Raw genomic sequence first — 16,113 nt, forward strand, 5'->3', positions numbered from 1 at the left:
ATGAACCTCAGCAGAAATCATTTCAGATGTTGAAGAAAATGATATCAGTAGCACCAATTTTGCAGCCACCTGATTGGTCATTGCCTTTTCATGTGTTTGTTGATGCGTCGGATATAGCAATAGGAGCTATACTGATGCAGGAGAAGGAGAAGGGATGGTTCAGACCTGTGTACTATGCAAGCAGGGTTCTCACAGGTGCAGAAAGAAACTATCCTGTGACAGAAAGAGAAGCTTTAGGGATGGTATATGCATTGAATAAGTTCAGGCATTACTTGTTGGGGAACAAGATAGTTTTTCATGTTGATCATCAGGCCTTGTTGTATTTGATCAAGAAGCCACTTCTTACTGGAAGGCTTGCAAGATGGATGTTGTTATTGCAGGAGTTTGACTTTCAGATTGAGCATACTCCTGGGAAGGAGCATGTAATTGCAGATTATCTAAGCAGGATTGAAACAGGTGAAGCACCTACTGGGGTAGATGATGCACTTCCTGATGCTCAGCTGTTTGATGTGCAGACTGCTGTGACTGAGTCTTGGTATGATCAATTGCTGATGTTTTTGACTGATGGAACTATACCAAGGGAGTTCAATGCTGACCAGAGAAGAAAATTTGCACTGAAAACCAGACCCTATTTAGTTATTGCAGGGGCACTATATAAGAAAGGCATTGATCAAGTGATAAGAAGATGTGTACCAGAATTTGAGCAAAGTGCAGTCTTGCAGGAAGCACATTCAGGCACAGCAGGAGGGCATTTCTCTGGAGATACTACAGGGAAGAAGATTTTGCAGGCTGGATTATGGTGGCCTACAGTTTTAAAGGATGCACATGATTATGCCAAAAGATGTGTAATTTGTCAGAAAACAGGTCAACCTGATTCAAACAGGGATAGGATGGGGGATCATCCTATTTTGCCTTTGGAACCTTTTCAAAAGTGGGGTTTGGACTTTGTAGGACCTGTCAAACCAACTTCCAAGAGGGGATGCAGATACATTTTAGTGGCTACAGATTATTGCACTAAGTGGGTAGAAGCAGTAGCATTGAAGGATAATAAAGCTTCAAGTGTGGCCAGATTTCTTTATCATAACATTATGACAAGGTTTGGGTGTCCAGTGGAGCTGGTAAGTGACAGAGGAACTCATTTTCTGAATGAAGTAATTTCAGAGCTAACAAGGACACATATGATTATGCACAAGAAGTCTACAGCATATCATCCACAGGCTAATGGTCAGGCTGAGAGCTCTAACAAAACACTGGTAAGGATTTTGAAAAAGATTGTGACAGAGAATCAGAAGGATTGGGATGATAAGTTGGATTCTGCCTTATGGTCCTTTAGAACAGCTTTCAAGGTCACTACTGGTATGACACCATTCAAGATGGTGTATGGGCTGGAAGCTGTGGTTCCTATGGAGTTTGTGGTACCAAGTTTAAGAGTCTCAGCAGAGAAGCAGTCTCCCAAGTTGTCAGTACTACACAGGAACAAATATCTGATGCAGCTGGAGGAGGATAGGTTGGTAAGCTCTTACATTACTGAAGTCATACAAAGAAGAAGACAAGCATGGGTGACCAAGAATGTGAAGTTCAAGATCTTTCAAGTTGGAGATTGGGTAATGTTGTACAACTCTAAGCTGGGACCACATCCTGGTAAATTGTCATTGAGATATCAGGGACCATATCAGATTGTGCAGGATAAAGGACAAGGGACATTCATCATAGCTGATGTGTTTGGTACAAGAGTGGAAAAGGCAGTTAATGGTTTCAGGCTGAAGAAATTTCAGGGAAAGCCACCTCATTTGGACTGGCCAAGTGTAGCCTGCATAACTGTAATACCCCTACAGCCAGGAGATTCAGAATCAGCAAAAGGAAAAGGAAAAATGCTGGTTTGCATGGATTTGAGGAGGTCTTTTCATAGTATCCCATATAATTCACGGGTTGGAGGAAGTAGGCAGTTCCAAAGTGCACATCCGATTCAACATTGTAGATGTTGGAAGAGTACCTGTGTCTAAACTGACCAAGTCGGAATTTTTAATAAGAAATTATTAGGCCGGACTAATAACTTCGGGGAGTGTGCTGAAAAGAAGTTTCGTAGCACTTCAAGGATACTGGGTGGAGATATGTGTGCATGGTGCAGCGAGCATAATCATACATGCAACAAAAGTTTAGTACACATGCAGCAGCGCGGAGCATTCGGGTTTTCGCTTGAAGAAGCTTTATTCAGTCCTGCCATGCCGAAAGCAAAGCAATTGATGGCCATGCAACCACAGCCTGATGAGGAGCAGACCGAAGGTTCGGGGCGACGTTTGAGAAGCAAAGCTTTGCCTATGCGGCTTGACGTTAGCAGTGCAGACGAAAACAGTGACTCTGCAGAAGAGGAAACGCCAATGCCGACTCCTGTGTCAGAAGGTAAGGTGATGCAAACATTAATGGACCCTTTTATGGATTTCAAAGTTGACATAGATTGTCAGGCAGAGCGCAACGCCATATGGTTGCAGCAGGTAGGATTGTATGAGTTTGCCATTCTGCCTTGGGAAGAATGTAAAAACAATGTATATGCAAAGTCTCAGTTGGAAATACTTAGGAAGACTAAGGGGAGAGTGTCACCGCATGTGGTACTCAATGTGGAGTTGGTGTCTGAGGTGTTCAAGCTGCCTTTGCATCCTAATACACCTATTCCAAAGTGTTCAGAGGAAGCACTGAAAAAAGAGTTTGGTCCAAGAGAAGGAGGCAGGCAGTATTACATGTTAAAGAATGTGGCATATGCTAGGAGAGAGCAGCTTAAGTGGTACTTGGAGAGGCTATGCTTTATTGTGAAGTTTGATTATATGTCAAAAGAAAACTTTGCACCATTAAGCTATGCAGAGCAGGGAGGAGAAGTGAGCTGGGCTCACTGGGTGTATGAAAAGTTGGCAGCAGAGATTCATCCTTCAGACAAGAGGAAGACACAGGCAAATAGTAGGTTATGTGGTTACTTGTCAGCATTATTTTTTTTTGCACAGAGAGTACAGAATGGTGAAGCAAGGTGGCCTGTGAAAGCAGAAAAACTGGTGCAGGAGAAGCAGCAGCCAGTTCAGATTGAGCATCCCATCATGGTGCATTCTGAAAAGACAGGATTTGTGAAGTTTAATGCTAAGCATATGGAGGCTTATGAGGATTTGGTGAAAGCCAAATATACTCCAGGAGAGGCCTTTGAAGAAATCACAGCAAAAATGCAGTTTGCAGAATTTGGTACCATGGATGTTGATTCACCAATGCAGGTAAAAGCAGAGGAAACACCAATAAAGCTTGGTAAGGCTTTCACATTATCCAACAAGAGGAAGAAGTCTGAACCAGTCAGCAGAGTGTTTTCCAGATTAGACTTTAGTGCTGAGGAAGTCTCTGGAGTATCAGTAGATACTGGGAAATTGGACAGTGATAAAGTAGTTCAGATGTTGCAGCAGGTGCAGGAATTTGTGAGGCAGCAGAATAATATGCTGAAGGTTCAGAGTATGCAAGCTGAAAGGAATGCAAAAAAATTGATGGAGTTTAAAGGACAGGTGTCACAGGTGAAAGAGTTTGAAGAGCAGATAGCTATGATGAAAGTAAAGTATGAGCAGGATATGGAGGAAACAGTGGGGAAACAGAAGATGGAGTTAGCAAAAGTGAAGAGATCATTGGGGGAGTTTAAGCAATGGACTGAGAAAGTGGAGGCAGCGGTTGCTTTGGAATTGGAAGACATGGCAAAGAGGAATGCAGAGTTACAGGTCACTGTGGAGATGCAGAGGTTGAGATTGGAACCTTTGCAGATATTAGAGCAACAGATGTTGGCACAAGAGGAAATTAGCTTGAGTGCAGTATTAATGAAAGAAGGAGAAGTGTCTATTCTCAAGCAGCAGTTAGCTTTGGTTGCACAGGAGATGTGGCAAAAGACCAAGGAAAGAATGAGATTTGTCATTAAGTATCCATATGAGGTGTTAAAGGCAGGGTTAGTGCATGAGGTAGAAGCACAATTGTTGAAGGAAGTGGAGGAATTGCAAAAGGAGAGAGACTGTTTGAAGCAGCAGGTTCAGCAGATGGAAGAGAATAAGAGACAGCAGCTTGCAGAGGCAGAAAAGAAAGAGGAGAATTTTACTAATAGTTTTTTGATGCAGGATGTAGCTGAGGAGAAAGTGGCAGAAGAGCAGATCGATACTGAGATTGCAGATAGAGCACAAGAGGTGGAAATGGGAAAAGATGATGCAGCAGAATCAGATGCAGTAAAGGAAGCAGAGCTGGTGGATCATAAAGTGAATACTGAGGACCAGAGTAAGGAAGAAGCTGTGCAGCAGAGGGTGGATTCCTGATCAAGGGATATGTGGATCCGGGTCAGATTTCTGCGAAATCTACCACCGGGGCGTGCCATGTGTTGAGAGGCACATGTTAGAAACTGACTCTGAATAGCTAAGTCGGATTTTGATTTATCGGATATTTACTGAGCTGTATTTTGCTAAGTCGGATGTAACTGTCTTTCAGTTGCAGTCTGCTGAATGTCTTGTGACTGGGTAGTTAAGTCGGATTTATCTATAAAAGTGGGGAATGTATCTGCGCACGACGTATCTGTTCTCTGATATGAATGTGATGATGATGGTGCAGTGCAGCAACTATTCAGTGTATTTTCTGCTTACTCTGATATTTAGAGTAGTCATGTTTACTGTGTCTGAATTGTTGTTAATGAAGTATGGTGGAGTAGATGGTTATTATTGATGTGTATGATGTTCATGTGTTGACCTAACCCACAACAGAAACCAATAGAAAGACAATGGACAAAGGCAAAGGAACAGCTTTAGTTGTCAAGGGAAGGACCAAAGAAAAGTACAAAGGTGGAAAGAGGAATCAGTCTCGTAGAAAGTCTCGCAGTGCTAAAGGTAAGAGTGACATAGAATGCTACCATTGTGGCAAGAAGGGTCACATGAAAAGAGACTGCAGAGAATGGAAAGCAGAAAAAGGCAAAGAGAAAGCTGAAGACCATGGTGATAAGAACAAGTCCTCAGTGAAGATTCAAGAAATAAATGTGACAATTACTATTGCAGAGGATGACAGTCTAGTGTCAGGAGACATCTACTTCTTGAAGAATACAATGGACTCAGCTCTTCTTACAGCATCTGATGGAAATGCACTGAGTGACTGGATTATAGACTCAGGGGCATCACTTCATGTGTCTGCAAACAAGGAGTGGTTTACTTCTTATGTGACCACTAAAGATCATTTTCGGCTAGGCAATGTGCAGACATGTGAGATCTTAGGTGTTGGAGATGTTCAATTGAAGTTTCAGAATGGCTCTTCTTTCACGCTGAAGAATGTGAGACATGTTCCCGCAATTACAAAGAGCTTGATCAGCACAAGTTTACTTGATGATGCTGGCTACGTCACCACTTTTGGACAGAACATGTGGAAGATATCCAAGGGTTCTATGACAGTAGCACATGGAGTAAAGTCTGGAGGACTTTACATGATTTATGTATCAAATGTCTCTAAAAATGTAATCAATGTAACCGAGCAGCCGAACGTTTCTTTGTGGCATAGCCGGTTAGGACATATGTCCAAGAAGGGAATGGAAATCTTCTCTCGTTTTGGTTATTTGCCTGGCTTTTCATTTAATGAATTTGAATTCTGTGAACATTGTCTGTATGGTAAGCAAACACAGCAGCCACATAAGCATAGAAGCAGTAGAAGAGATACACAGTTGGCACTTGTTCATAGTGATTTGTGTGGACCTATGCCTAACCTATCTCTAGGGGGAGCTTCTTACTTTATGACATTTATAGATGATTACTCGAGGAAAGTATGGGTTTACTTTCTCAAGCACAAGGATGAAGCGTTTAGTGTTTTCAAAACGTTTTGTGACACTTGTGGAGAATCAGAGTGGCAAGAAGCTTAAATGCTTACGCACTGACAATGGTGGAGAGTATGTTTCAAAGGCCTTTCAGTTTTTTGTGAGTCAAAAGGTATAAAACGTGAACTTACTACTCCTTACAATCCTCCTCAAAATGGTGTTGCTGAGAGGATGAATAGGACCATACAAGAGAAGGTCAGAAGTATGTTGTCTAATGCACAGTTGCCAAATGGGTTTTGGGTTGAAGCTGTATCAACAGCTGTTCATCTTGTAAATAGATCTCCTAGCAAGGTTTTGCAGAAGGATTCAGTGCCAGAGATGGTATGGTCAGGCAAAATTCCCTCATACAAGCATCTCAGAGTCTTTGGCTGTGAGGCATATACTCACGTTCCAAAAGAATTTAGGAACAAACTTGAGCCAAAGAGTAGAAAGTGCATCTTTCTAGGCTATGGTAATTCTGGTGAGATGGGGTACAGACTTTGGGATCCCGAATCCAGCAAGGTTGTCCGCAGCAATGATGTTCACTTTAATGAATCCAAATATCATTCTAAACCAGAGAGGGTTGAGGAGATTAGAAGAGTTGTCTTCCAAGAAGATGGACCTGCACGTGCAAGACAAAATGTCAGGGCTCAAGAGGAGCAAGGACAGGATAGAGTGGAACCACAGGTTGTGGCTGAGCCTGAGCCACCTATTGTGCATAGATCTGGACGTATCACGCAACCTCCTGATAGGTTTGTTCCATCTATGAACTATGTCATGTTAACTGATTGCAATGAGCCTTTGTGTTACAAGGAAGCAGTGCAAATGAAGGACTCCGGGAATTGGCAATTGGCCATGCAGTCAGAGATGACAACTCTGCATAAAAACCAGACATGGAAGCTAGTTAAATTACCACGGGGCAAAAAGACTCTACCCTGTAAATGGGTTTACAGGTATAAGATCACCGCTCATGATAGTCAGCCAAAGTACAAAGCAAGGCTTGTTGCCAAGGGATTTAAGCAAGAACAAGGCATTGACTTTGATGAAGTCTTCTCTCCGGTGGTCAAGATGACTACATTGAGATGCTTTCTTGCATTGGTTGCCATATTAGATTTGGTGTTTCACCAAATGGATGTCAAGACAGCATTCTTGCATGGTGATTTAGATTTGGAAATTTACATGCAGCATCCATAAGGGTTTGTTGAGAAAGGCAAGGAAGATTGGGTATGCCAGTTGTTAAAGAGTCTTTATGGCTTAAAACAATCACCGAGGGCATGGTACCATAAATTCCACAAGTTTATGCTTTCTCAAGGCTACAAACGTAGTGAGTTCGATCACAAAGAAGGCTAAGGATGGCAGTTGGCTAATCCTTATTTTGTATGTGGATGACATGTTGATTGTTGGCAAGCACTTGGAAGAAATTTCAGCTTTGAAGTCAAAGATGGCAAAATCGCTTGACATGAAAGACATGGGTGAGGCAAGTCATATACTTGGTATGCGCATTGAGAGAGACAGATCAAAGAAGTCGATTTGGTTATCTCAAAGAGAGTATATTGACAAGGTTTTGCAACGTTTCAATATGGAGAAGGGAAAGGCACTGAGTGTTCCATTGCCACCATATGTGAAACTTAGCAAACAAGATTGTCCTATGTCTGAGGAAGAACAGGCTGAAATGGATAAGATTCCATATGCGTCTACAGTGGATAGTTTGATGTACGCAATGATTGCTACTCGCCCAGATATTGCATTTGTAGTGGGAGTAGTAAGTCGATACATGTAAAACCCAGGCAAGAAACATTGGGAGGCAGTGAAAGGAATATTGAGATACCTGAAAGCTACAAAGAGTATGCGTATATGCTATGGGAGTCAGGAGCTAAGTGTAAAGGGTTTTACAGACTCAGATTATGCAGGTGACTTAGACAACCGAAGGTCTACGTCAGGGTATGTCTTTACATTGGCTGGTGGAGCAGTATCATGGCGTTCTAGATTACAAGATTGTGCTACTCAGTCTACTACAGAGGCTGAATATGTTGCAGCATCAGAGGCATGCAAAGAATCAATTTGGCTTAATCGACTAGTAACAGATTTGGGAATCAAAGAAGAGATGCCTGTGTTATATTGTGATAGTCAAAGTGCTATACAATTGGCTCGCAATCCAGTTTATCACTCAAAGACAAAGCATGTGGATGTGAAGTATCATTTCATCAGGGAAATGCTCGAGGATGAGCAACTTCAGCTTGTCAAAGTTCACACCACAGAAAATCCTGCTGATCTACTTACAAAAGGACTTCCCTCAGAGAGCTTTGCGCATTTTCGCAAGCAGTTAGGTGTAGGGTAGTACATCACTTATATACATCTCTCGTATATTAGCTTGTATAATAGCTTCTCTCACACTTAAAGTACCACATTGGACTTTAAGTGGGAGGTTGTTGGGGTATAAAGCCCAATGTGGTCGCCCAGGTAAGTGGGCGGGCCGCGAGGTATGTACACATATTCTTTTGTAAAAACCTAATAAGAACTCACTATGCTCTACACATTACAGTAGAGCGAGTTCACCATATCGTCGTGCTCTTCTTCTCGCACTCTCTCTTGCGTCGCACTTCCGCTCGTACTCCTTCAGCTGCGGTTGTCTCCTTGGGAAATGTGCCCGCGGTTTTTCTGTCTCTTGCCCGCATGGTCATTCCTTCGATGGGCAGTCTGAGTGCCTCTGCCACTATTTCTTTTGTAATTACAACCTCGACCTTGTTCCCTTGGGTGTTTGATATCTTGACGGTTCCATCTTCTTTAATGGTGGACAGAAGCTCGTAAGCTTTTTGAAATTCCACTCCGCAAGGCTCTTGTTCGTAGAAATGTCGTAGACCCAACCTACGGTTAGCTTCTTTGGTTTCTGGCTTTGCAGCTACATTGTAGACCTCTTTAGGTAAGAGTTGCAACTCCACCTGATGCCCTTCTTCGCTCTTGAACCTGCCAGTAAAGAGCGTGGTGTGGTGTTCATCCAGCTGTTCTTTAGAAAAATAGGAAGGTTTTGCCTCCTTGACTGACTCGGGGCCCAGTTTATACGTAGGCAATTCTTGTAGTTTCTCTTTTTGGTTTAGCTTCTTCTTGGCCTTTTTCGCGGCTTGCATTTCACCTATTTAGTGAATAGAGTGCAAAGTTAGCAGAGTTGTCGGATTTTTCTCTGGAATGTTCTTTTAGAGTGAAATGCTGATAATCTGGTCCAAATTGCTTCAAATCAATTTTTGAACAAGCAAAGATGCATAAAATCATGCAAGGAACAAAACTGTATGGTCAAAATAAAAATTTGTTTACAGTTGGGAAAAATTTTCAACTTTCTGCAAACTTAGCTTTATAGGCTTGAAGTACATGCCAACTACATGCTCTGAGGGAAATATGGGCTCATTTGGATGTACAAGGTGAAAATGGTACCAGATTTTGGTTTTAGGACTCTGAAACAGTAGATTTAAAGGAAATTTGAGATTTTGAAATCCAAATTGACTCAAAATTGGCTAGTGGGCTTACCACAACATGTACTTTGGAGATATGATGACAAAATATCCAAATTCTCCAATTTTGACCAAAAAGTAAATAATCGTGATTATTCACTTTTCTTCCAAAATTGATAATTTTTGGCATAGTTTGGTTCTAAGCATGGTATAGACCTTGGGTATGAAATATGAGGTGATTTGGATCAAGAAAAGTTGTTCATAACCCAGATTTTGGCTTGCAAAGACTTCTTTGCGTTTTTTTGGCAATTTTGCAAGTAATGGGTGGTCATTTTGGCTCATACTTGATTTTTGGCATGTAATAGGTGCATACATATGATAGGTGAGGTGAATTGACAATTTCCAAGCAAAAATGATGCAAAAGTAAATAATCATGATTATTTACAACAGTGACAAAAACTTTGCAATTCTCACAAATTTTGACCTAAACATGTTTCATACACCTATACAAGTCCTAAATTGAATTTGGTCATGCCGGCATCACTTTGTGCTCTGTCGACTCTAAAATCACCGCTTTTTGTGATTACTCTATCTGTTGGGTTGGTCAGTCAACTTTCAGGCTTTGGACTTGTCCGTAACGTAGTCGTGAAGCTACCTGTCCAATTTTGGCTCATTCGGAGTCAGTTTGGCCTCGTATGTCGAATTTGACGCTTTGTAATCTTCGAGCCATTTTCTGCTTTTCGAGGGCTTTACTTGATGTATTTCACCAACCCAATCATATACATTGTATGTGAACCTCATTAGTAAGCCATCTGTGGAGTCAGGTCGGAATTCTGGCATTTTCCAAAAACTCTAATTTCTCTACTGGGGACCCCCTTGACCCTAGCCGAATGGTCATCTGATGGTATGGAAGGTTTTATTATGTTAGTGCATGCTATGTTTCAAATCCCATCCGATTTGGTCATTCTGGCAGGCCGCTATGGTCAGTTTTAGGTCGTAGGTCTTCGTGCACTGCTCGGTTTCTAGGGTTTTTTCTAGGGCTTTAGACTAGCTACCGGCCATACAAAATGGATCATTGATGAGTAAAGAACTTACCCCTCATGCCTCGTGTGAAACGGCGCTGAAAAAGGTCAGCTCTGGGCTCCAGAAATGTCGCGCGAAAGAGGCCAAAATGCTCTTTCTGCAAAGGCTCCAAGTGGAAATGAGGTGGTTTTAGCCTACCCTGGATATCTATACCTAGACTTCCCGAACCAATTTTCCCCAGATTCCCCCATTAGTCCTATTACGCCGTGAAATCTATGTTAAGCTCAAAAATTTTCAAAATCGGATTCCTTTAGCTCATTCTGTAAGAATTTTGCAGAAGTAGGACTAGCCCCCTAATTTAGGCTTCCCGCTTCCATCTTTTGATTTCGTTGAAAATTTTTGTGCTTGTCCCCCTTGTCTTTTTTATCGCCATCGTGTCTTTTGTTTTTCCATCTGAGCTTCGTTACTATTTATTATTAATTTTTGACCTTTTTATTCGAAAAAATCAAAGAAAATAGAAAAATGCTCTAAAAAAGTAAAGTGAAAATCCATTAATTAAGAAAATCCCTTGAAAACATAGCTTTATTGCTTTGTGTTGAATTTATCCATTTTTAAGCCTCCTTATCAACAAAAATGCTGAAAAAATACCCAAAAAAGGACTATTTTTTATGATTTTCTGATATATACATTATTTACACTCATCGGGAAGATATTTTAAGTGAATTTTCCCTTTTTGATGAATTATAAGGGCATTATTAGGTAATTTTGTAAAAAATCACACGTTAATATGAAACTTTTTCCTCCCTTTTCAAACATTGCCCTTAATTACTTAGTACTTAGTGCCCTTCACTTAGTGCCCTTCCACCCCTCCTAGATGGCGTTCTCCGGGATGACTGCGTGCAAGGGTTGAACAAGTGTGTCTATGCATAGCCGTGATTGGCTCTACCATGATATGAAGATCAATGCAACTTAACTCAATATGTTGTGCAAGAGTTAGGTCTTGAGTCTCAAGGGTTTCCGATGTCGAGGTTTGCTGCTGATGTCTTCCAAAGAGAAACTCTTGTAGCTTATGTGCTCTCTCTTTGATAGTACCATCAGGGTGTTTTAGCACGCTGATTGCTTGAGCTGTTGGTAGCACGTTAGACAGTTGTCGAGCTTTTTCTCGCCATTGGTAGCTCATTCAGCTTGGTGTTGTATAGTGTTCTAGAGCTTGTTGAGACTTAACTCGCCACTGGTTGTTTGGTTTCGTGGTGTGTGGAGACGATAAGTACTCCTTTTTATTCCAAACCTTTTTCATGTTAGGTTCCTTTTTCATACATGCTCGATTTTGTGCTCGAATCCTTGGAACCGTCTTCTGTTTCTTTGGTGAAGTTTTAGGCACCCAGATCTGATTTGGTTTATCCACAAGTTGTGCTTTTGGTACCCAAATTCGCCTGACTCCTTGCATGCTACTTGTAGCATTTTTTTGTTGAGGAGATGGAGAGATTTGCTTCGTGGAATGGTCTTCTGATTGCATCTTTTCCATTCCTCCTTGCTTGGTGCAATAGGAACAATGAGTTGCCCTCCTTTAAGTGATAGCTTTAGTTGATTTGTATCCCAATCTAGTACTGCTTTGTATATACGCATCCAAGGAATGCCAAGAATCATCATCTCATTCATGTGTTCATCTGGCAAGCATACAAACTGATGCAGGCATAAACATCCATGTACTATCATGTTCAAGTTGACTACTCCCAATGTTGGAGTTGGATTCTTATTGCATCCTTTGATTGTCATTATTCCTGCGGTCAATGCTTGACTTGTTGCCTTCCTGTATGTGGAATAACTGACTGCATTCACTCTAGCTCCTGTGTCTACCAAAGCATTGGTGCTATGATTGTTGAGTTGTATTTTGATGCGCAAATCCATTTCATCTAACAAGTCGTCACCTGTTGAAACTGCATCTTTAAGTAATTCCCATTGTCGATCAACTAGTTCCAAAGTGTTGATGGGAATCGGTATCTATTGATTCTTAAGAGCAGCTTTACGCTTGAGTACCCAAAGTCTAGCTTCCTCTTGGGCTTCATCAATAACCTGCGGTTGCTTCATCTTCCTTTGTTTGGCTGCATGCATTCTCTCTAGCAATTCATTGGTTAGTGACAAATTGTATTTATTTTAACGGCATCCACTAATCCAATTATTCATAGGTTCACCATCTAGGGTGGACAATTTTATTGCTCCACTTGGAGATACATCTTCAATGATAAATGGTCCATTTCCCTTTTTCTTAAACTTGGGAATGTGTTGCTTAAGGGAATAGACTAAAACTAAGTCCCCTTTCTTAAGATTTTTTGTGATTAAGTGGGAATCAAAAAACTGTTTTCGTTTTCGCTTTTGTGCATAGATATGAGGTATAGAAGTTAGCCTTTGCTCGTCTAGCTTTTCCAAATCTTCAAGTCTTTCTGACAATTCATGTCCAGTCCACTCAAGAGTCTGTGCCACCCTTAATGTCGGCAATAGAAACTCTATTGGGAGTATGGCATGAAGATCATAAACAAGGTTAAAGGGTGTAGCATTTAGAGCTGTTTTGAATGAAACTCGATAAGCCCATAGAGCAGCATAGAGATTCATTTCCCAGTCTGTCCTTCCTGAACTAACCACTTTGGTCAGTACTGAGCTAAGGATTTTATTCGTATGCTCTGCTTGTTTGTTTGCTTGTGGGTGATAGGGAGCTGATTTGTTATGGATAACCATAAACTCATTAAGCAAATACTCTATTACCTCGTTGAGAAAATGAGTTCCCCGATCACTAACAATCTCTATTGGCAGTCCATACCTTGTGAATACATACTCATATAAGAATGCATCAGTTGTTCTGGCATCATTCTTTTGGGTTGCTTTAGCCTCGGCCCACTTGGTCAAATAGTCCGTAGCTACAATGATATATTGAGCTTGGGTTCTGTAGGCAGGTGGCTGTATCGGTCCAACAAAATCTATACCCCATTTTACGAAGGCTCTAGCCCCCATTATTGGTCTTAAGGGCATGTTGTCTACTCGTGTTGGCATTTGTGCTCGTTCACAAGCATCACACCTTCGAACATATTCTTTGGCATCTACAAAAAGTGTTGGCCACCATATGCCTGCCATCAAGATTGCTCTTGTGGTGGTCTCACTAGAAAAGTGACCTCGAGCTAATCTAGCATGTGCTTGTTCTATAATCGGAATATACTCGTTTTCATTTGCACAAAGACACAAATGTTGATCTTTACCTCTCCAATACAATTGGTTCCCAATGAGAGCATTGTCTCTTTGTCTCTTGCTTTCATTTCAATTGCTCTTTGACGGCGTTTACTCATTTCCTCAGGAAATGTTCGGCTCGATAAGTAAGTACCCAAATAATTACTCCACTTAGGAATAGGTGACATTTGAAACAATGTTACATGAGGAATGGGTGGTTGTTTCTGACATTGAGGACAATCTTTTACAAAAGATCTAACATCTCTCCTCATAGTCGGCCAAAATACTCCAAGTCTTAAGATTCGTTGCATAGTTTGGTCTTCCGCAAAGTGAAGTCCTACTATGGTAACATGTGCTTGACCTAGTTATTGATCCTTTTCTTAAGGGTTAATGTATAAAAGCAATATTCCGGCTCGATTTCTCTTATATAGCCTTCCAACTAGTAATTGATACATAGTCGATTGCTTGACTAAATCAATTGTGATAGGAAGTGGTATTTGTGAATCCACTTGAGCTATTTTCATTAATGACACAATGTTTTCCGACCATCTAGGTATCATTTCCATGGAGAACAAATAGGCATCTAGTAGATCATCGTCTACCCCTTTAGATGATTCCCCTGAAACGATCCTTGACAAATGATCTGTTCGTTGATGTGTAGTGCCCTTTTTTACAACCACAGTGAAATCAAATTCGAGAAGAATGATGAACCATCTCACTATTCTCCCTGTGCTACATGGCTTGTTGACCAAATATAACAAAGCTTGGTGGTCCACAAAGAACAAAAACTTGTTGGCTAATAGGTAATGTCTATACTTTTGCATAGATCATTCCTAGTCCTTCTCTTTTAGTGGTGGTGTAATTATTTTCTGCCATGTTCAATTGTCGGCTAGCATAAGAAATAGGAAAGTCAATTTTTCCATCTCCTGGTTGGGCTAGTATACAACCAATAGCAAAGTTTGAAGCATCTACATGTACGTAGAATACCTTATCCCAATCAGGTGCTTTCAGTTTTGGAGCTGAGGTGAGAGCTTGCTTAAGCTTCATGAAGGATTCTTCACATGCCTTGGTCCACTCAAAGTGCGTAATCAAGCTATACATGGGTTTTGCAATTATAGCGTACATGTAGAAGAACTGTCGGTAATATCCACAATGTCCCATGAAGGCTTGTACCCCCCTGCAAACTCTACATTTCTTGAATACCTTTTTGAGGTGTTCAAAATGATCAGCCCAGATTGATCCATGTATACTTACAAGAATTTCCAAAGATACTCTTTGAAAGCATGGCTCATCAATCTCTAAAATGTGGTTGGAGCATTAGTTAACCCAAATGGCATAACCCGATAGGCAAATATACCCCATTCTATTGCAAAATCAGTTTTATGCTGATCTTTTGGGTCAACCAAAAGTTGATTGTATCCCGAAAAGCCATCTGAGAAGCTGTAAGCTTCTTTTCCTGCCACTCGTTCTAAAACATGCTCAGTTATCGGAAGAGGAAAGTTGTCTCTAATGGTAGCTGCATTCACTTTTTTGTGATTAGCACACACTCATAATTTTCCATTCTTCTTAGGTACTACCACAATTGGAGACACCCAATCAGTGTGTTCAATTTCGTAAATGAATTCGTCTACCTTCAGTTTTTCAATCTCTTCTTTGATCTTTCTAGCACATGTTTTGTTATAAGTGTATGGTCTCTGTCTACTTGGTTTCGCATCATCTCTCATGGGTATAGTATGTTGACAGATTTCTGGATCAACACCCTTGAGGTTTTTGTAAGACCAAGCAAAGATATCCCAATATTCCTTTAACAAGCTTAGAAAAAGCTTTTCTTCTTCTTCTGTTAAGTCATTGCAATGTAAGCCGGTCTAGGTTCCTCTCCTGGTTCAGCCAAGTCTACTCTTTTAGCGTTTTCAGGTCCTTCGTAAGACTTTCCTTGTTTCCGTAGTTCCCTAAGAGGTTGTTCGATGATGATTTTCCGATCTTGGAGAGTATAATTTTTGTAATGGGATGGAACATGCATTACATCCTTATCATCCTCTTCCGTGGTTTCCATTTCGGTGGTGTATATCTCCTTTAGAGCTTTTTTCAACTCTTGATATTTCTTTTTCCACTCGACTCTGGTCATGAGTGGTTTTTTATCCTGATGTTCTTCGTGAGTACCCTTCCTTGCTTTTCTCAATGTCTAAGATATTTTTGAGTTTCTGTTTGAAGGATATCTGCCATCTATTTTGTCCTTGACACAATCATTAGCATCTATCTGCATCACGAATTGTCTTTTACTGGAGACTGATGGCATAGGTCATGATTTCACAATTTTAGTGTCTCTCTTTCTTCTATACCATTTTTGTCTTATTGATTTGTGGTTTGGAAAGTCAAAAAACTTTTCCTCCCCTCCCTTTAAGAGTAGCTGAGCCCTCGTATGCTCTTTTTCTGATCCCGAATCTTGTGAGGTAGCTGAGTTTTCATCTAACTCATCATTTGCATCGTAATAGAGGTCATAAAAGACTTGTTGAGCTTTCATCAAGTACTTTGTTTCCTCATCTTTGTTTTCAATGTTAAGGATTGACATCATTTGGATGGGAATTATGTCATAGCCATCCTCATTGC

At 40.9% G+C, this 16,113-nt stretch overlaps 1 protein-coding gene across 1 annotated transcript; it reads left to right on the top strand.

Annotated features, from left to right (window-relative positions):
* The first annotated feature begins 2,165 nt into the window (after positions 1 to 2,165).
* Positions 2,166 to 4,316, top strand: LOC147465173 (uncharacterized). The gene is made up of 3 exons (XM_086511239.1): positions 2,166 to 2,390; positions 2,994 to 3,152; positions 3,252 to 4,316. Exons 1-3 carry the CDS (start codon positions 2,166 to 2,168, stop codon positions 4,314 to 4,316), a joined length of 1,449 nt encoding a protein of 482 aa, XP_086367365.1.
* The last annotated feature ends 11,797 nt before the right edge of the window (positions 4,317 to 16,113 follow it).

This window comes from Adiantum capillus-veneris, chromosome 1 (assembly GCF_014529385.1).
Source record: "Adiantum capillus-veneris isolate H3 chromosome 1, ASM1452938v2, whole genome shotgun sequence".
NCBI classification, from domain to species: Eukaryota; Viridiplantae; Streptophyta; class Polypodiopsida; order Polypodiales; family Pteridaceae; genus Adiantum; species Adiantum capillus-veneris.

Coding starts and splice junctions, on each gene's coding strand:
- LOC147465173 (XM_086511239.1), top strand. CDS start 2,166: ATGCAGCAGCGCGGAGCATTCGGGTTTTCGCTTGAAGAAGCTTTATTC. Junction 2,391..2,993: donor AAACGCCAATGCCGACTCCT/GTGTCAGAAGGT, acceptor TTTTTTGCACAG/AGAGTACAGAATGGTGAAGC. Junction 3,153..3,251: donor TGGAGGCTTATGAGGATTTG/GTGAAAGCCAAA, acceptor TCACCAATGCAG/GTAAAAGCAGAGGAAACACC.